The sequence below is a fragment of the Leptidea sinapis genome, chromosome 32 (assembly GCF_905404315.1).
Source record: "Leptidea sinapis chromosome 32, ilLepSina1.1, whole genome shotgun sequence".
Classification (NCBI taxonomy): Eukaryota; Metazoa; Arthropoda; class Insecta; order Lepidoptera; family Pieridae; genus Leptidea; species Leptidea sinapis.
This window is the reverse complement of record NC_066296.1, coordinates 7929651-7951304: the sequence shown is the minus strand read 5'-3', so window position 1 is coordinate 7951304 and position 21654 is coordinate 7929651. Positions and strand designations below refer to the sequence as shown.

General features: G+C 33.8%; 1 protein-coding gene across 1 annotated transcript in view; it reads left to right on the top strand.

Moving 5' to 3' along the window:
- Positions 1–8957: 8957 nt before the first annotated feature.
- LOC126974458 (uncharacterized) overlaps positions 8958–21654 on the top strand; it is a 159198-nt gene continuing 146501 nt past the window's right edge. The window contains exon 1 of the mRNA XM_050821962.1: positions 8958–9120. Within this exon, the coding sequence (XP_050677919.1) occupies positions 8958–9120 (163 nt within the window). The remainder of the gene's footprint in view (positions 9121–21654) is intronic.

Sequence of the window (21654 nt, the reverse complement as noted above, 5' to 3'; positions counted from 1 at the left end):
TTATATTTGTTAACCAGTAATGTTAAAGCTATCACAGAAAGTAGCTAGTAAGAAAATAAGTTAGAAGCAATTAACCCATATTATATAGAATACGGAATACTTATCTTAATGCATCTCTTGTAAAACATTTTAATATATTGTACCTCAATGTAGTGTCGAGTGCATAATGCACTACATCTACTAATTACAGCATCGTTTTCTGACGGTTAAGTAAAGTGAAAGTGCATCGCTGTAAGTGCAGTCGGCCACGTAATATCGACCTCTTCTATACTGCGGGTTTGCGCGCGCAGAACTGACTCCTACAGGAAATTCTGGACCATATCCTTTATATATAAAAATAAATATCCTGTCTCACTTTGGACATGTTTATGTTTACCTATTACTACTAACCCTTTCAGTTATGTTGTTAACTATATTTTTACCTGCCCGTATTTACAGGAACACTTGAAGATATGAGATGAAATTAATATCAAATAAGATATACAAGTACTAATCCGGCAAACCTTATTTTCCCATATAAATTATGTTTTTTTATGCTAATAAGGGACGAGACGAGCAGGACGTTCAGCTGATGCTAATTGATACGCCTTACCCATTACAATACAGTGCCGCTCAGGATTCTTGAAAAACCACAAAAATTTCTGAGCGGCACTACAATTGCGCTCGTCACCTTGAGACATAAGATGTTAAGTCTCATTTGCCCAGTAATTTCACTACACACAGTAGCTACGGCGCCCTTCAGACCGAAACACAGTAATTTATTTTTTAATAATTTCAATTTAAAAGATACCATTGAGTGTCATGAAGCCACAAAAGCTTTTTAGAATTTTTTTTCTGAGATTCCAGTTTCTATCACAAACACTCTTGTCTCCTCCACCACTCTTGCTGATTCACTTCTTCTGGAAAATGTTATAGGATGTCAACAAAGTTTCAATTTTAGTTTTGTTAGCCCTGGAGAAATAATTAAAACTTTTAAATCTCTAGACATGAAAAAAACTGCTGATATATGGGGCTTTTCTGTTAAAATAATAAGTTCAATAATTGATGTCATAGCACCATATCTTGCAATATTATTTAATAATTGTATTAATCGTGGCATGTTTCCTGACCTTCTGAAACATAGTAAAATTACACCAATATTTAAGTCGGGATGCTCTTCTGACCCGAACAACTATCGTCCTGTGTCGGTTTTGCCGACCCTTAGTAAAATTTTTGAAAAAATAATTTTAAACCAAATGCTTACTTACTTTAACTCTCATAAGTTACTTCATTTGAAACAATTTGGCTTTACTAGGGGACGTTCAACAACGGGTGCAGGTGTTGAGCTGATCAAGAATATTTTTGATGCCTGGGAGGAATCGCAGAATGCACTTGGCATCTTCTGTGATTTATGTAAGACTTTTGATTGTGTTCAACATTCAACGCTGGTCAGGAAGCTATACCACTATGGCATAATCGATCTTCTGACTTAATATCTAAACAATAGAATTCAGAGGGTCGACGTGAATGGCAGGAGATCTCCTGGGACTCCTCTCAGTATGGGGGTACCACAAGGGTCTACTCTTGGACCGTTCCTCTTCCTTATCTATATAAATGATCTTTCTAATCTTATAGAGAAAAAACAGAAGGTAGTATTGTTTGCGGACGACACTTCACTGATTTTCAAAGTGAAAATAAACCAAGTTATGTATGACGAAGTGAACGATATTTTATCTGACATCGTGTACTGGTTTAGCGCTAATAACCTATTGTTAAATAGCAAGAAAACTAAATTCATTAAATTTACCGTACCAAATGTCAAAAATGTAAATGCAAATGTTTTTTTAAACGGAGAGGTGATAAAACCGGTGGAATCTGCTATATTTCTTGGCATAACTCTAGATTCCAAATTACAATGGGGCCCCCATATTGAAGGATTGGCGAACAGACTTAGTTCTGCAGCATACGCGGTTAAAAAAATTAGACAATTAACTGACATAGATAAGGCGCGACTAGTATACTTTAGTTATTTCCATAGTATTATATCCTATGGTATATTGCTGTGGGGCAACGCTGCCGATATTAATACAATATTTGTGCTGCAGAAGAGGGCTATTCGCGCTATTTATAACCTAGGTCCTAGAGAATCATTGAGAGCAAAATTCAAAGAAATTAACATCTTGACTGTTGCTTCTCAATATATTCTTGATAATGTAATGTATGTTCATAGGCACATAAGTGAATTTGCCAGAAACTGTCATAACCATAATGTTAACACCAGGAACAGACATAAACTGGTGATGCCTACTACTCGGCTAAGTCGAGTTAGTAAGTCTTTTGTGGGGCGATGTATATGCTTTTACAACAAGATCCCAGAAAATGTTCAAAACAAAAGTATTACGTTATTCAAAAGAATTGTTAAAAAACGTTTGTGTGGTAAAGGTTACTATACCATAAATGACTTTCTTAATGATAACACAGATTGGGAATGGAGCGACCGCCCTCAGGCTATTAAATAATAAGTTTAATTGTACAATGTTACTTTGTAAATGTTACTTTAATTGTAAAACATATTTTTGATGAAAAAAAAAGCCCGCTGAGTTTGTTGCGCCCATTCTTCTCAGGCCTGAGGCATTCACTTTGGAATGGGTGGTAGTTTTTTGACTTTCAATAAGTGATTTCACATCCTATTTTGAATAAAAATATTTGAATTTGAATTTGAACATCTAATAGTTGCCGTTGTAGTGCAGCGGGGACCAATCCTTTATCTAAGGAAAGAGTGGCACTAAAGAGTGGTAATGAGTTTCTTGTTACTTCTTCTCGTTAGCTCAACCCTTTACGAAGTAGCGGTAGATTCAATAAGAAAAATATTTTATTTTTTTGACATTCATAAGTGTCATTTCCGTGACCTACTTAAATAAACTGATTTTGATTTGATTTGATTTGATTTGATTTGATTTAAGGACAATTCATACAATGAGCGGGTGCGGGGTACATAATTTATATTTTATTTACCAGTGGGAGGCTCCTTTGCACCGGATGACGGCTAGATTATGGGTACCACAACGGAGTCTATTTCTGCCGTGAAGCAGTAATGTGTAAACATTACTGTGTATCAGTCCGGAGGGCGTCTTAGCTTGTGAAATTACTGGGCAAACGAGACTTAACATCTTATGTCTCCAGGTGACCAGCGCAATTGAAGTGCCGCTGAGATTTTTGGGTTTTTCAAGAATCCTGAGCGGCACTGCATTGTAATGAGCGTATCAATTACCATCAGCTGAACGTCCTGATCGTCTCGTCCCTTATTGTTATAAAAAAACCGGACCAATTTCGAAAATTCCCTGAGAGTACAACCAATATGCGGCAGAAGCTGTACGTTACGCTATTTACCAGGAAGATCTAAGATGATTTGTTTATCAATTAATTTCCATGGTTATTCCCAGTTTCCCCAGTCCCTTTCAAGCAGAAACAGTTAAAACCCTTTTAATGCCTACTACTCGGTTGAGTATGTTTCTGCAATCTGGATCCCAAAACATGTTCAAAATTCATTATATTAATCTATAAAACATACTTTTAAAGAAATGATAAAAAGTGTGGCTGTGCTAAAGGTAAAAAAGTCATTTATACTATATTATAAATGACTTTATGAACAATATCACATCTTAGACGTGAGGGATCGCGACCGTCGGTTGGTGTTTGGATTAAGAATCTACAATCTTAATCTTAGACTTTCCTGAGATTCAAGATTGTATCTGTCGATTTATATCGTATCTTAACGATTTGACAATGGCAATATCCTAGTTCTAGTAATAGTGACAGTGATATGGAATATAATGTTACAAATTCAACAAATAAATTAAAAAAAACATTTCTTTATGTACTTAAGAATTATTAGTTCATCTCCTTACCTGCAATATTTAAGATATTTTTGAAGTTATACTTCTTTAGGCGCGTTATGAAAAAATGATGAGTGTGAAATTTTAAGATGCGCGCGCTTCACTGTAACACCAAAGGTACAGGGTGAATTTGGTTCCTAAAATTTTCTGACGTTTGCGACATTCGATATTTTTTTTTTGGTTTCTTTGTCCATTATTACGACAGGCAAAGGGTTCAAGCCCATACAGCCAATAATACAACTAAAAAAAATTAAACAAAATACCAACCGACTTCAAAAACACTATTGCAAAACAATAGATATAATATGCACTAAAAAGTATAAAAATAATTGCGTATTTTAATAATAATATAATTAATTAATACAATTCTAGTTACGATTATTGTTATTTTTGTTGGTTATTATTATTATTACATGTTACTCATAAGTAGTAATAATAATAGCAATAATTTTCCACAAACAAGGCGTAAAATTATTAATTTTCTAATATCAGAAGCGACTAGATGTAAGAAAAGCGTTTCACCAACATACATGAAAACTTTAATCAATCTGTCAAAGCCTCAAAACGAAAACTTCATGTAAAGAGGTCAGTATGACACACGTGTCTCTAACAACCTCATCAGTTTGTACATACTGTATAATGAGGCTTCGCGGCTAGATGAATGGAGCCAATCTCCTATTTATGGAAACTTTACTAAAGCTTACATAATATGTGATATTTAGAAAGTGTTTACTTTGTGATATTTTGATATTCATATTTTTTATGGAATAACGAGACAAACGAGCACGCAGGTCACCTAATGGTAAGTGATCACCGAAGCCTACACCCTCTTGGAGCACCAGAGGAAAAACAATATCGTTGCCAGCCTTTAAAACTTTAAAAAAATGGGCCTTCAAACAGGCATATACTTTAATATAAAATGTAAACGTGCTAGATGCTATTTACTTGGTGATATTATACTTACATATTGTACAATTGGTTTATCTGGGATTGTACACTTTTAAAACGAAGAAATTTTTTTTTTCAATTCTGAGACATGATATTTTTGAAACTCTTGTCGGTTTTAAATATAGAGTGGTATTGAAATGGTGTTTCAGCCGATCTTATGGAAAACTTTTAGAAGGTCATACACATAAAAAAGGACCATTATAATCGTCTATGAAGATTTTTTTCAGGAAAGCGTGAATGAATCAAGATAAAATTTACAAATTATTAAAAATTCCAAACCAAGATGGCCTGAATCCTATTACCAAATTAAGCAAAAAATAGAAGAAGAACATCCTCACGATAAATAGGCGACACAAGGAAGAGGCAGTACAATGGGGGCGAGGTTAGAATTTCTAAATCATAATAATTAATAATAAAATAGTATTGTTTCAATCTACCTAAAAATATTTTTATACATGTATCTAAGTGAAATGTCAAATTAATTTTTAATGTTGTTACTTTCTGTTGCGTAGATTTTCATGTTAAAATTTAATAAGTTAACTGTCCTCTTCGATCTAAAAAATGCTTTCGTTACAGTCCCTGTACGCATACTTGAACATAAACTCGAACTAATAAGAGGTACAATACAAGTAATTTTTAAAGACTACCAATCAAACAGAATACAAACAGAGTGAGATGTATGAGTCCGTATTCTAACATAATCATAGGAGTTTCCCAAGGAAGTGTACTGGGACCTACACATATCCTCATTTATTATATTATATACTCATAAGGTAATTATATTCGTTGAGCTCAGACTAAAGAATGTCCACCTAATCCCACCATACTCAGCACCACCTTATTGCGAGTTAATCCGGGTTTTGCCACGTTCTGTGATACCTGATCGACCCTTTTCGGCCGTTCGTATCGTAAGTGATCCACTTTTAATCGCAAATCTCTTCAAAAACCATTCAGTTTCATAAGGCTTCTTTCAGGAGCTCATGTGGCACCCAAACATCGAGCGGTTTTGTGCATTTAGCTTTTTTCAAATCGGTCAAAACTGATTTTGCCAATTCCCAGCTCTTTAACTATAGCTAACTACTATTATGCCGACCTTACAGCACTTTTTAGTATTGGCCTCCATTTTATGTATTTATTCGATTTCAAGCTTATGTTAAATGAAGAAATTAAAATAAATCACTCAAGTATAGTAAGATGCTCAATACCTACTGAGCATCTAGACAATTGTTTATCAAATATGTAGAACTGTTAGAATTTAAACATTTTTTCCTTGAAACAAATCGAGAATTTCCAGACGTTTCCTTTCTAGTCCATTGATATGTTACAATTTAAGGACCGAATATTGCATTTTTTAGAGGACGCAATTTTATTTTTGGGACATGGGTGGGGCTCAATAGAAGCCTTACCTCAAGTTTGTGGGGTCGCCACCCTTGTCCCCCGGCCGCCATCTTGGAAAAAGGGGTGAAAACACTTTTTTCGCGTTTTTGCTCTATAATTTTTTTATATATTTTACAAAAAACTTACCTCAAACTAATCTTGTAGATGATCTTTTGAGGAAATTTTTTCCCTGTAATTTTTTTAATTTCATTCATTTAAAACGCTGCTACAGCGTTCCAAAGTTGACCGGGTTCGTCAAAACTCATGAGAATCCGGTCAAAACGAAATGTTTGTAATTTTTGATTTTTTTTTTATTTTAAATATATTCTTAAAAAAATATTGTAAATATATCTAAAAATGCAAAGCAAATACGACACTTTGTAATAAAAACAACCTCATTTTGTAACATCCGTCCCAAATACGTAATTTTATGCTTTTCAATAAGATACATAATAGCTTTAAGGGTAAATGTATACACTTCTACAATAAAGTCCCAGCCACTGTTCAGGCATTGTCTATAAATAAATTTAAATGTTTTATAAAAAAATGGCTCTGTCGTAAATCCTATTACTCCACTGCTGAATATCTAAATGATCGGACAGCCTGGGACTAGATTGTGATTATTTTATAGCAACTGTACAATATTGTATATTTTTATTGAAAAGAGCGCAAAAAAAAAGAATGCTGGGAGAGTTTCTTGCGCCGCTTCTTCTCTCTCAGAGCGCCATTTGTTTCCGAAGCGGTAGTAGTATCTAGTAGTATAAGAAATGACATCAAAAAGAATTCTAAAGGAATCAATTTTGAGAAAATAAATGCCTTTTTATGCCTTTTCTAAGAATCCTAATTAACTGTTCTGATTTCATAAATTATCAGATAAGATTACTTAAAACGTATATTGCATGGGAAAATTTAAATAGAATTAGAAAATATTTATTTGCAGGAGAGATTATAATCTGTACTCAATTATACAAAGAAAGCAACTTGTCGTTAACAATGATTACTTTAAGAATAGTTTTTTTTTTATTAAAATAGGGCTTTTTTATAATGTAATCCTAAGAACTTAAATTTTTCAATTAAAATAAATATCAGCAAATATCTTTAATCAAATTAAATTCAATCAAATCTTATTTATCTCGCTGATATTACTCGGTATTAAACAATATTATATCGCACAAATTAATAAAAACTATCATAATTTATTAATTAATTCAGGTCGCAGGACAAAAGTATTTTTCAGATTTTTGCTACATTAAAATATACTCAATTTCTATTTAATTACATAAAGTAAGTATAATTATTATTTATTTATATATATAGTAGAACTGAATAACTATAAGTATCTCGTTATCTAAACAAAAATAATTAAAAATAACATTTCTCGCAAAGACAACAAAACTAAAAAACAACTTTTTAATTGAGATCAATAATCGTTCTGTAATTTTTATGCTAATAATGTATATGTTATATGCTAATTATGTAATATTAAAGCTATTAATTAATTATAAAACAAAAATAAACATTTTAATGGAGGCCTTATCTACGCCACGTACTATTTAAAATAAAATATAACACTAATAGGTACTCTTTGTTTAACTAGTCAAATAAATTTAAATCTTATTGGCTTTTGGCAACAGCAGAATTCATAACTTAACGACCAAACAATGGTTACATTCAAAACACTTTTTTAAATTTTAAATTTAGCAACGATTTAGTGACTTTGCATAATATTTTTATTACATCTTTATATATATATATATATATATATATATATATTTCTTTTGTGCGTCTGTTGTAACTGAACTCCTCCTAAACGGCTGGACTGATTTTAATGAAAATTTCTGTGTGTCTTGGTGGTAGGAGTAGGTGGATTCGAGAATGGTTTAGATTCACAATTGAACTACCTCCTAAACGGCTGGACCGATTTTGATGATTTTTTTGTGTGTTCCAGTGAATTTGAGATTGGTTTAGATTCTCAATTCCATCCATATAATATAATTCTCCTGCTCATGTGTATGTTAGTGAACTCGGCCTAACGGCTGGACCGATTTTTCAAATTTAAGACTGGTGTACAGGACAACGTCTGTCGGGTCCACTAGTAATAATATATATTTTATTAATTAATTTATTTCTTTATTTAATCAATAAAGCCCCTATACTTACAGAGTACATACAACAACACATGTATTTAAATTTATTTCAACACAAACTAATGATTTTGAATCATTATTCCAATTTTCTATTTATGCTACTCATATTTTTAAATGATTCTACAATTGTTGTGACTAAGCTCAATTAAATGAAGAATAATAAATAGTATATTAAAAATGCGATGATTTTTGTATTATTTCCGACTCCATATTCGTTTTTAAACTTCTGTTACTTAAATGATAATTTTATTTACTAAACTAAACTGTCAGACGCGAGAAACTCAATCCAGTTTTGATATTTCCATTGTTTTTTTTTTGGTTATTATTTTATTTATTTTAGCAATTTTATCTAAATTTGCGTGTGCCAAGTATAATTTGTATGTGAAAAAATAACCTTTTCGCACTCAAACAACAGCTTCATATACGAAAAATCTCACGCGTAATTTTAAAATGGGCAAACGGCTCTATTTCAACGGCAACAGCGTGCGCCAAGATATTACCTTTCCCGCATGAGTTATACAAAAGAAATAGTGTTGTGATAAGGTTATCGTGAGATTCTTTGTCGATAGCGCGGCGTGGGTTGCGACACACACAGCGCGTCAGATGCCGTATGGCCGACCGCGGCAGATACCGCGTCGCTCCCGTCCCGGGGCTCACCAAGAAACAATATTCCTATGTGCCGTGCCCCCGCTCTGAAGAAGTCGGAACGGAGTTCGCTTTACAGCTCCTCAGACACCACGAGGAGCCACCAACACCAGAGAAATCGCCGCCAGGTAATAATGTAGTTTGTTGTTAGCATTTTGGCGCGAAAACTTCTTTCAGTCACACAAACATTTTAGTTTTTTATTATGAAGCCATTCCAATAAATAAATATTACCACAACGGCGCCTATATCTGCCGTGAAGCAGTAATGTGTAAAAATTATTGTGTTTCGGTCAGAAGGGCGCCGTAGCGAGTGAAATTACTGGGCAAACGAGACTTAAAATATTATTTCTCAAGGTGACGAGCGCAATTGTGGTGCCACTCAGAATTTTTGGGTTTCTCAAGAATCCTGAGCGGCACGGCAATGAAATGGGCAGGCATCAATTACCATCAGCTGAATGTCCTGCTCGTCTCGTCCCTTACTGTCATAAAAAAAACACATTATTAACAATAGTCACAAAACTAAATGATTTTTCAAAAAATTATAAAAATATACCTAATAATATTATGATTATAAATTATTGAAACACATACAGTACGAATTCTATACAATTATTTAATATTCCAAGTAAAATATAATCAGTAAATAAGTCAGTCTAATAATTTCAATTATTTATATGACAATAGGAAATGACTCGGAGAATCAACATTTTTAGTACAAAAGGAGTATTTCAGTTTTATTAAAGTTTTACTTTAATTACCCGCAATGTGTTTCGCAACTTGAACAAAGGAAACATCAACTTGATCTAGACGCAGTGCTGAATTTAGCTTTTTAGCTAATATCGTATATCTTTAAACTAGCAATTCTTGTATATATGTAATAATATTGACACATAATAATATAATATTGACACACTTTTTACACAAATTATCTTGCCCCAAGCTAAGCATATATAGCCTGTGTTATGGGTTACAAGACAACGATATATTTAATACAATATACTTACTTAAACATACATAAATACATTTAAACATCCATGACTCGGAAACAAACATCCATATTCATCATGTAAATGATTGCACCTACCGGGATTCGAACCCGAGACCTCTAGCTTAGTAGGTAGGATCGCTAACCACTCGGCTATACAGGTCGTCAAAATATAATAATTTCGGTATGTATAATAATAATTTCGGAAACGGCTCCAACGATTTATATATATTTAAAATTTAGTATAGGGAATTTGGGGGGCGATAAATCGATGTAGCTAGGTTTAAAAATTTTAAATAATGTAGTTTTATCCGTGTTTTAATGAGAAACAGCTACAATAACATTAGAATACAAAGGTAAATTTCGCCACTATATACATGCCTATAATAGCTCAGATTTGGTGATCCAGAAATCAGAAGACCCCGGTTGCAATCCAGATGTCCTATTAGTTTTTATTTTGTTCAAATTTTGTACATTCCTAAAAATCCGAGCAAGGCTCGATCGTCCGGATATCATCGTATCTTTTATCGTAAACATCATAGAATGTAACTTTTGAAGTGTTTAATTTAAAACTGAAATAATTTCGAATACTTATCGTTATTAATACTAAAGTCACACTCTAATTAACAGAACGTATATTAAAAAGATACTTTTACAGTAAAACCTAGTGAAACTCACGCAAATTTCAATATTTATATGCAGGTTTTCATTTCGAGTGTTATGCGGAATACCCTAGCGAAATACCTCGTTATGCTTCATATAGCTTACACGCTGTATGGTTTGTAGAGAGGTTCAATAGGATTAAACCAGTAAATCCTGTCTATAGCAAAGCTCTATAGGTACGTATACAGGGTGTTATCGTTAAGTGTGATTGATTTGTAACTATTACAGATATCAACTGTACTTGAGGTAGCACCACAGTGTGATCTATTTGCCAGCTCGATGGAATGTTTGGTCAAAGAATTTAAGATAACATTTGAGAGTATGATGCCTGTAAGCTCTATAAAATAAGATAACTAGTTGATAATTTTGATTGTTTTCTTTCTTTAGTATAGTATCTTTGTAACGCTTTAGATTTAATGTGTTACATTGTATTTTATTAAATAAATAAATCAAAAAACTTTAAACTGAAATGAAATGAATATATTTATTTTGCTTTGAAATAGAGTATGTTCAGATCTTAAATATTACAATGTGTCCTCCATACTTATTTGAAACTCTCTAGCTTTTATGAAAAGCATGCAAAAACTTTAAAGCACTAATTTAAATATTCATTATTCATTCATCTTTATATAAACATTTGATTTGACAGTTTATTTAAGTCCTTAGGCAATTTGTTATATAATCTTATACACATGTTATCGCTACTTTTAAGAAAAAGAGTTATTTTAGGACAATGTTTCAAAACCAGTCTATGCGGCTGTCTTGTTTCTCTAGCATTCATCTCAACAGCTGATGTAAAAATATATCTGTGGTTACGCACAAATGTACAAGTCTCAAAAATGTATATACATGATAGATTTAGTAGATTATATTTTTTAAACAGCGTTTTGCAAGAGTGCCACGGCCGTGCACATACTGATATCAAAAGTGCATTACATAATCATTAACGGCCGAGTCTCTAGTTACGGATATATTGCTATCACCGTTTAATGACAAGATCTTATCTATCCATAGTTATGTCCAATATAGTTATAGTCCAATGCTTTGTCGATAGGTTATTGAAATGTGAGTAAGCTTAAAAGGATAGATTTGTCTATCTCTAGTAAGTCAAACTAAGGATAGATAGGTTATTGAAAAAGGCCGTTAAATGACATAAATAACTTTTAAAAATCAAACGAGAAGTTTCCAAATTTTTATGTTGAACATGAGAATAGATTAAGTATGAGATTAGTAGAAAGGTTTTAGCTTAAAAGGTTATTAAAGTGAAACTTTTATTACATCGTCTCAAACTTTTTCGTCTGTGTGTTGCATGTCGCGTGACGGTCGGGCGGCGCCTATAGTTCTCATATTGGACGCAATTGCGTTCGGGTGGAAGAGTAGGTTCGAACCCCACACATTGGATAAAGATTTTTTATTTTATGAAAATATAAAGCATAATGTATAATTTTGTTTTTTTTCGATGCTGATATTAATACCTATGTTATTTTGTGAAAATAGTTTCACTTGCATCGTGGTTTCATAAAACCACACAATTGCTTTTTTTTAGTTTAGTACTAATATTAAAGGAAACTGTTTATTAACCTAACAAAGTAATAAAACTATCTTTTAACGGAATAATATTACTATTTGAAGTACAAAATTTTGTACTTTAAGTGGCAACCTTGTTGTGCGATACAATGACTGTTCTACGAATGTAATTATTGAAACAAAACAAATTCTCTAGCTATATTTACAATACAATGTCTACATAAAATTAAAACTAACATTACGTGGAATTCTAACAATGATACTGGCAGCATTTCCGCGTTAGATAGCTAGGCTGATCCGTTAACCGAAATAGCTGCTAGTGCTTGGGTTTCCAGTAGCCTTATTAAGGCGCGAAGATAGCACTTTTTCTCCACGCTTTTCGGCTCCACGGGCAAGTGTCTCGACACCAAACGGCACAAAGATGTATGACTCATTGAGACCGGTATATGCGACGCTTGCTGTCTTCGGCAGTCACAGCAGCAGCCCCAGCACCAACTGACTTGGACAATAACTTGTACATGAGAAGGAGCCAGGGTGTCGACGAAATTCCAGTCCCACACCAGCGCCCTTCCCCGTGCCCAAGCCACCAGCGTCATTCCATCAGGACGCTTGCGAATGCCCTGCGGATGACTTCATTAGCTTGATTCACCGGAATCAATTTAATCTTTAAACACTCCTCATCTCCCTATGACTAAGTAAGTAGGTAGGTTTTAGTCATGGGGATTGGATGCGCCGCAATTCTTATTTTTAATATTATTGGGCTGTGGCTAATTTATGGTCGACGATTCCTGTAGACAAAGAACGCATTGTCATCTATGACGTTAACATAATGACAGTTGTCTATTTCGCCGCCTAATAATATAAACAAAATTGTCACATACGCATAAATTCCGCCTAATATAATTACGCAACTTCTTCAGAAGACTTAATCACTGGTCAACTAACTAATCTAGAAGTTAACGCATCGCCAAAACCCTTTTTTCTACGCACCTCCAAAGTAGTTGCACCTTATCACCAGGAGTTTCTAAAGGACTAGCGGGGGCCCCCAACTGCATCCAGGAATACCAGGTAATTCGAAATAATATAATAATCATATCTTAACCACGCATGCAAGCATACAGGAATCAAGCAAAAGTTAAACTTCTCCCACTTGCTAAACGCTGAAATATTGTTTGACTAAGTCTCTTATTTAAATACAGATCGACGTAATTTGTTTAAGCTTGTTCTGTATGAAGAGTAGATTAATGCTGCCTTTGTTTGGATTAAGTTTAATAGTATCCTTTTATCTCTAAGCTGAATGAGACTTAGTTCGAATTAAAATAAGCATCAGTATTTAAGTATTCCGAAAATATACTTCGTTGTGTGTCTTCTCCCGCGTTTATCACGGGGAGTGTTCCCAAGAGCTGTATCACCTGATTCCTGCCGCCGAATTCCACGTTCGCACGACACTTCACAAATCATAACATAATCCCCACAATCTGGATATGGGGTGCTTATCCTCCACTGCGGTTTTAAAGGAAATTTCTTCCACGTACTACCAACTTGTGGATGAGCTTCCTTGTGCGTTTTTTCCAGGACGATACGACATGGGTACCTTCAAAAATATTTCGTACACTTTTCTAAATTGCCGGCAACTCTCCTGTGATTCCTCATTGCTCGACGACATCGTATAATAGATAAAACTTAAAACTTCGAATTTACAAGTGTTTTTAGTATCGACATATATTAAAATTCCTCTTAAGGTCACCTTTTTGGTTTTTATCATCGCTGCTCACATTCTCTTGTAACACCAGAGGAATCACAGAAGCGTTGTCGATATTTTGGTGCTCTAATGAAACTATGATTAAAATCAACATCTGCAGCACCTGAGGGTAAAAGCCAGCCTTTAAGTTGGCAGTATGCTCTATGCTGAACCTTGGTGGTATAAGAGATCAAGCTTAAAATGGTTGATTTGAGCAAATCTGAAATCATAATCACTGCCTACCCTGTATGCCTCCCGGAATCAGTATGTAATGTCTCCAAAAATTTATGAACATTTAAAAATGTAAATTATATTCAATAACAGAATTTTTATTTTTATTACATTAGATATTTTTTTATTATACAATAGAAACAAACGGTCACATTTATAAATTGAATACATAAACAGGATATTAAATCGATCCTAATTTTTATAACAGCCAATACAGATATGAAAATTATGGTAGGTACAACTAACAATATTTTTCTAAATTTGGTTACAAGTTTTTAAATGTATGGTTACAGCATTTTTAACTTATCGACGGTCACTCACCTTATCCGTACATGCTGTATGTCAATGGGACGACGTATAGCTTACCAGCGATAGAACTTGCAATTCACGCGTCCCAATATAAGGCGATAAGAATGACTTATCGGGTATATTGGAACAGCTAATGACTGACAGTAGAAGGTAGTAATTTATCTCTATCTGTTGATAGTATATTGGGAACGCCGTAAGTAACATTTATGGAGGTTTCTCTGAAACAAATAAATAAATCAAGCAATAAAACAAAAACATTAATGAAACGAAAGATTTATGCTTATAATAATATTGTTGGGAACAGAATTAGCGGCCAGTTGTCGTGTTCATGTCCTCTGTTTCTGTCCGCTTGTCTCAACCAACACAAATGATCCTGTCATTTTCACATGCCACCTGTTTACAGCATGTATGTTACGAGCAATCTGTATAACTCAGGAATAGTTTACAATTACATAGTCCCGTGCCAGAGTTTGGCTAGTCAACATCTCCTGAGGATGCCTCATGTAGAGGTGAAACACGTGTCGAATTGCTTAAAGCCAAATATTGGCGGAGTTAACACTAAACAAAACTCAAAACATTTAGATAATTATGGATTTCCGCAAATTAACGCCTACTTCAATAAATTTTCTACAATTACATAAGAATGTATTGAATACCTATCTATGAAATATATGAAATATTATGATAAACTTTCGAGGGATAACTTAGGGATTGTAAGAATACCTTAAGGCTACTTTATGCTATGACAATAATGGACGAGACGAGCAGGACATTCAGCTGATAGTAATTGATACGCCCCATTACAATGTGGTGCTCAGGATTCTTGAAAAACCCAAAACTTCTGAGCGGCACTACAATAATTGCGCTCGTCACCTTCAGACATAAGATGTTAAGTCTCAATTGCCCAGTAATATAACGAAACACGAAACACAATAATGCTTACACATTACTGCTTCAGGACAGAAAAAGGCGCTGTTACCCATAATCTAACCGGCATCATGTGCAAAGGAGATTCCCACTCGTAAATGCACTTAGTCGCCTCTTACGACACTTCTTTTCATGCCCCGGGGAAGCACAGGCCAGAAGGGCAATGTAAAAGTTAATTGTTTTTCGACCGACTTCAAAAGCGATGTTCGCTTGCAATTATATCATCAAAAGAATCGTATAGAATCCACTTTTTACTATACGTTATATACGTTACGTTACTCTATTCATTTCAACAGCCAATTAAACATGTAAAGCAATCTTTAAAGCTCTTCAGCAGGTCAGTCAAACATAGGGCATTCAATTTTCCCGATTGTATGCAAATGGGTCAATATTATATGTTTATTACTAGCTGACCTAGCAAACGTTGTATTGCCATATAAAGTAATAAAAGAAATTCAATAATCAAAATTTTTGGGTTATAAAAAATAGATGACGACTGATTCTCCTACCTACCAAATATCTCGTACACAATTTATCGTACTACAATAATTATTGTTTACGATTGCCATGTTGCAATTATATCTAATACGTACTTAAAAGTATAAAAATAATTGCGTATTTTTATACAATCTAATTAATTCATCTAATTCTGTTTACGATTATTGTAATTTTTGGAATCGGTGTCCTTCCGCCGCGACTCGCTCTCGCCTCTCGCATCCTTACGACTCAAGCACATCTCACCTATAACTATGTATGTAGTAACAAACCTATCTTAGATGACACCGACATTGCTTCAATGCCAACAAATTTTGTTCATTTACCCAGAACTCGAGAAGGAGTCCAGTCCATACTAGAGAGATTTTATATAATAGCACGTTTTCCAAGAGTCATTGCCGCTTTGGATGGCACTCACAATTCACATAAGAATAATTTGAACAGGTCGTTTTGTACAGCACGGGCGAGTAAAAAAGAAGGACTCCGCACCGTGATATTAGCAAGTGAAGCACCGTTATGCTAGTGTGTGTGCGGTTACGGGGGATACTACTTACACAATTTTTTCACCCAAATACTTTTATAGTACCTATCGTTTTGCCACTTTTTCACAATGCACGACGGCATTTTTAAAATATTTCATTGTGCCGCAAACTGATCTGTCACCGACGATGGCAAATCTCATAATGGCGGCCGATCGGCTTGTATTAGTGTGTTTTACACGTTTACCGGCTTGTTTTGGTGCTTCACTGTTTAGTAAGGTGACACAGCAGTTATTATCTTTTCTTTATTGGTCACGGCATCAGTTTTTTTATTCTTTAAAACTGAACGGTATCACGTCACTAGCTCGGTCAAGTGGCTCACGTCGGATTTTCGAAGGTCAAAGCACGGTAATGTTTTTTTTCGTTCATTTTAAGCATTCAATGTAAATGTATATTGAAAATTTTACAAACGGAATAATCGAGTGAATTCGAGGTTTGTTGATAATAATTGCTGTGATAAACGTCTAATGTCATACAATAATCCTTTGTCTGTCTTATGAGTTATATATCTTAGAATATTATGATATATTATGTCCGTCTCGCTTGCACATATTATTAAGTGTAAAGCTTCTTCGAAAATACCACAGACAACTAATGTGTGGATAAAAAGCGATTGAAAATTTCAAAACTTTTAATCGTTAGATAAACAATAAGTTAATTTTGCTCTCTCGATAGTTAAATCAAATCAAATCAAAATCAGTTTATTCACGTAAGTCACAGAAATGACACTTATGAATGTCAAAAAAAAAATATTTTTCTTATTGAATCTACCGCTACTTCGTAAAGGGTAGAGCTAATGAGAAGAAGTAGCAAGAAACTCATTGCCACTCTTTTATATCAAGATTTACATTTACATCGATTGACAAATCATTTCAATTACAATATAATATGTAAAATGTAAAATGATGCAACAAACCCACTCAAACGTCAAATAGTCAATGTCTTACACGAGTAAGTCAAAAAAGTAAATGTAAATTATTACAAAAGTTATTGAGTACAGTAGCTGCATCATCCACACACACCGTAAATAAATAAATAATTTTATCTGTTAAATAAAAAAGTTATCTGTTGATTTATCTGAGACATTAAGTCATGTTAGGAGTCGATTTAAGATGCGTTACTCGAAACTAAGCAATTTCACCGCACATAGACATTCAATTTTAAACCAAATGGTTATTCAAAAGCCAACTGGGGAGAAAAGAATTGCGCACAGGTGTTTAAATATCTGATTGTTCTGACTTCAATTAACCTAAAAACTGTTTTCGTATTCGAGCGTTCGAGCTGACATGAAAACATTTCAAATACTCAGTACTTAGAGTAAGTAGGGTTTTAAATATGTTATTTTTATTCACGTGTTTCTTAAAAAAGTCACACAGAATTTTATTATTAAAGGACAATGACACTTACTGTAGGGAGCCCCGTACCGTTACAAATTACTTTTTAGAGACTACACATATTATATTATCACCTACAGAAGTCCTTTTTGTAAAAAAAAAATAATTTTTTTCTTAAGTACCTAAATTATTCATTTCTGAACTGTTACTCTTTTTTTTAATTGATTATTATAAGTATTATTATATTTGTAAAATGATAATTCTTGACGAGAAGAGCAGGACGTTCAGCTGATGGTAATTGTTGCGCCCATTACAATATAGTGCCACTCAGTATTGTTGAAAATCCCAAAAATTCTGCTCGTCACAACAATTATAGCGCTCGTCTCCTTCAGACATAAGATGTCTCGTTTGCCCAGTAAGTTTATTAGGTACGGCGTCCTTTCGACCGAAACACAATAATGCTTACACATTACTGCTTCGCGGCAGAAAAAGGCTCTAGCTGTGCAAAAGAGCTGTCCCGTAGACTTTTATCGACTTGACAAATTGACCAATGAATCAGATTTTGTTCAAATCAAAGAAAGCTACAGAATGTGACACTCAATATGTTCATTAGAATATTTAATTAGTTAAGTTCAGTAGAATATTAAGATTGTGAATATTTTTTTCTATTATTCTTGTATTTTTATTTCTTGTTAGTTCTTAAATGTATACAATCATTGTATACATTTAACATTTATGTAACTTTACTTATTACATAAATTTTAACTCTTTGTACGACTTGTATTTACACCCATTTTAACCTACATGCTGTAACTGCCTATAAATGTAATTATATGTATCCTTGGCACCTAAGACTTGTTTAATATTAATGTATCACATGTAATTCTTTTGGTAGTTCATAAATAATTTTACCTAGACCCATGCTTTAAATTCTCTATTAAAGATTCTAAAACAGTTAGCTCATTGCCAACATTAAAACACCCAATGTCCTAATAACCTATTACATCATCCAAACGAGTGTTGTAATGAAATTCAGTACAACATTACATCATCCGTTTTAATAATAACACTCGTTTGGATGATATTATGGTTACTAGGTCTCGTTTTTTTAATGTTAGCAGTAAGCTAACTATTTCAGAATCTTTTATAGAGGATTCATATTGTGGGTGTAGATAAAGTCTTGTTTGCAACTGTTGATAATTAGGTATTAAAACACTCATGTGATACTATTATCAATATATGATAAACCCACATTCGTGTTTTAATGCCCCTTATTACGCAACAGATGCATAAATAACTAAATAACAGTGTGTGGTATTAATGTGGGTCCTCCTGGTGCGGTCATGACATAACGGAGGCTGCGGCGCATTGCAGATGTCTCTCAACAAACAAACACTCGTGGCTTTGTGCTCTCACTCCAATTAACCAAACTGACGTCAACCTTAAGTCGCTTACCTCGAAACATTTTTACCAGTGGGACGCTCCTTTACACAGGATGCCGGCTAGATTATGGGTACCATAACAGCGCCTATTTCTGCCGTGAAGCAGAAATGTGTCAACATTACTGTCTTTCGGTCTGAAGGGCGCCGTAGCTAGTGAAATTACTTGGCAAATGAGACTTAAATTTAAAAGATCTTATGTATCAAGGTGATGAGCGCACTTGTAGTTCCGCTCAGAATATTTGGGTTTTTCAAGAATCCTGAGCGGCACTGCATTGTAATGGGCAGTGCGTATAAATTACCATCAGCTGAATGGCCTGCTCGTCCCTTATTTTCTTAAAAAAAACCTCAAACCATTACTCACGAGATATTGTTCTGAAAAATTTAATTGAAAATGGGAATCGTTGGTCTTTAATTACTTACTTTATGAATGAATGAATGAATGAATTATTAAAAATAATGAAGTGTTTTACTAGGTGATTAAAGCGATATTCAGCTAACGACCTTGCTGCGTAAGGCTGTATATATCGCGCAAGTGGGGGACCTCACAGACCTCTTCGAATATCACCTGTCATCAAACTACGTCCATATAGAATTTCACTTAAATTGATTAGATAGTTTATGAATAATGTTTGCACTTTTAAGGTTCCGTAGCCAAATGGACTAAAATGTAACCTTTATGGATTCGTCATGTCTTTCTGTCTGTCCGTGTATGTCATAGCCACTTTTTTCCAAAACTATAATAAGTATACTGTTGGTAAGTAAATGTATTCTGCATTAACATTTTCACACAAAAATAGAATAAAAAAATAATAAATTTGGGGGTTCCCCATACTTTTAAATAATTTAATATCATTTTCCTTTCTATTTAAGTTTTATATTATGTTACTTGCTGCTACGGAACCCTTGGGCGAGTTCGACTCACACTTGGCCGCTTTTTAGGTATTACTTATAATCACTGACCTGTATAAATACCACTGAACAGGCTGTTCCATATGTTTGACAGAAAATTTTTTGTGCCTATTTGAAGCATCACTCGCGAGCTTCCAGAGAACTAATTTTGACGTAGGATAATACAAATGGCTGCGAAGAAACGTACAATACTCTGAAGTATTTTTACATTTTTAATTCATTTCGTTCGTTTTCCGTGTTATTTATACTTCAAGAATCAACGTAATGAAGTTTTTTTTTTTGTTAATAGTTTTTGATGTTTGTTAGCTGCGGTTGTCATTACTAGTTTTAGTACCACAGCCTCTCGCTACATGGCCAACAGCGCCAAACTTGCGAATATCAAACAGGCACAAAAGCACTTTGACAGCCGCCAGTCCAGTGGTTTATAGTATATGGTCAGTGATTTAAATACAACTCTCGGCCTATTGTCTGTAACTTGACGTCTACTGTGAGGTATTTTGCTTGAAAACGGTCTTCCGCTTCAGCCATTTTAAGCCCGTAGTTTCGTAGTCGACCACGCTGGTCCAGTGAACCATTGAATTTCTTCGCAAGTGTGTGTAGGTTTTGGCTTATGTATATGGAATAATCATATGTATAGAAATCTGAGTACCTAAAAGGATAATTAATGATAATTATGAAATAATAAATAAATAAATATTGAAACACTTTTACATACGTGGTACAAGACATATTTATTTTATTGATGAAAAAACAGGAATTAAGTTAAATACTTACAAATTTCTAGACATCAACTTACATTGTATACACAATAAGCTGTATTGCTACTTAGTAAAATAGATATTCTTTTAAATGTAAGTAATCATTTTAAATTAATAATTTCAAACGAAACGATTGTATAGGCTGATATGCGGTTCATCAAATCATAAAAGTTAAATTCATTTCAAATGGGAATAAATAAAATAAAAATTAATGTTCTAGTTTACCACAATGACTAGAGGTTCATGAATGAGTGGCAGCGAGGAACAGCGACCCATTTAACCCTTCACTGCATGCCTTGTTCAAACACGACATACTTCATATTTTGTCATAGTACTTATATTTTTGTTTGTTTTATTGTGATGTAGATATTAACTCAACCTCATTTCATTTCCCTATTCCATAATATAATATTCGCCTGTCATTTTGTACCAATGCAAAAACGAAATATTAATCACTATTGGACAATGAAAGTAACACAAACGGCATACATAAATTATGTCCCGTGTGTACCATCCAGTTATATCAATGTACGCTCCACTAATTGGCATATTCTGCTGGTCATTTATTGTTATTGGTACGAGTTAAATTATCTTTAATGTTTATGTCTTTCTCTTAATATTATTGCGGTATATCTTTATGACTAACATCTGGGGATGGACTCTGGAAGTTTCGTTTTTGTTGATGAAACTTGATTAAACTGATTGTTAGATAGTAATCACTACATATTATAAAACAAAGTCCTCCACCGCGTCTGTCTGTCTATCTGTTCGCGATATACTCTCAAAGTAATATAAAAATAAA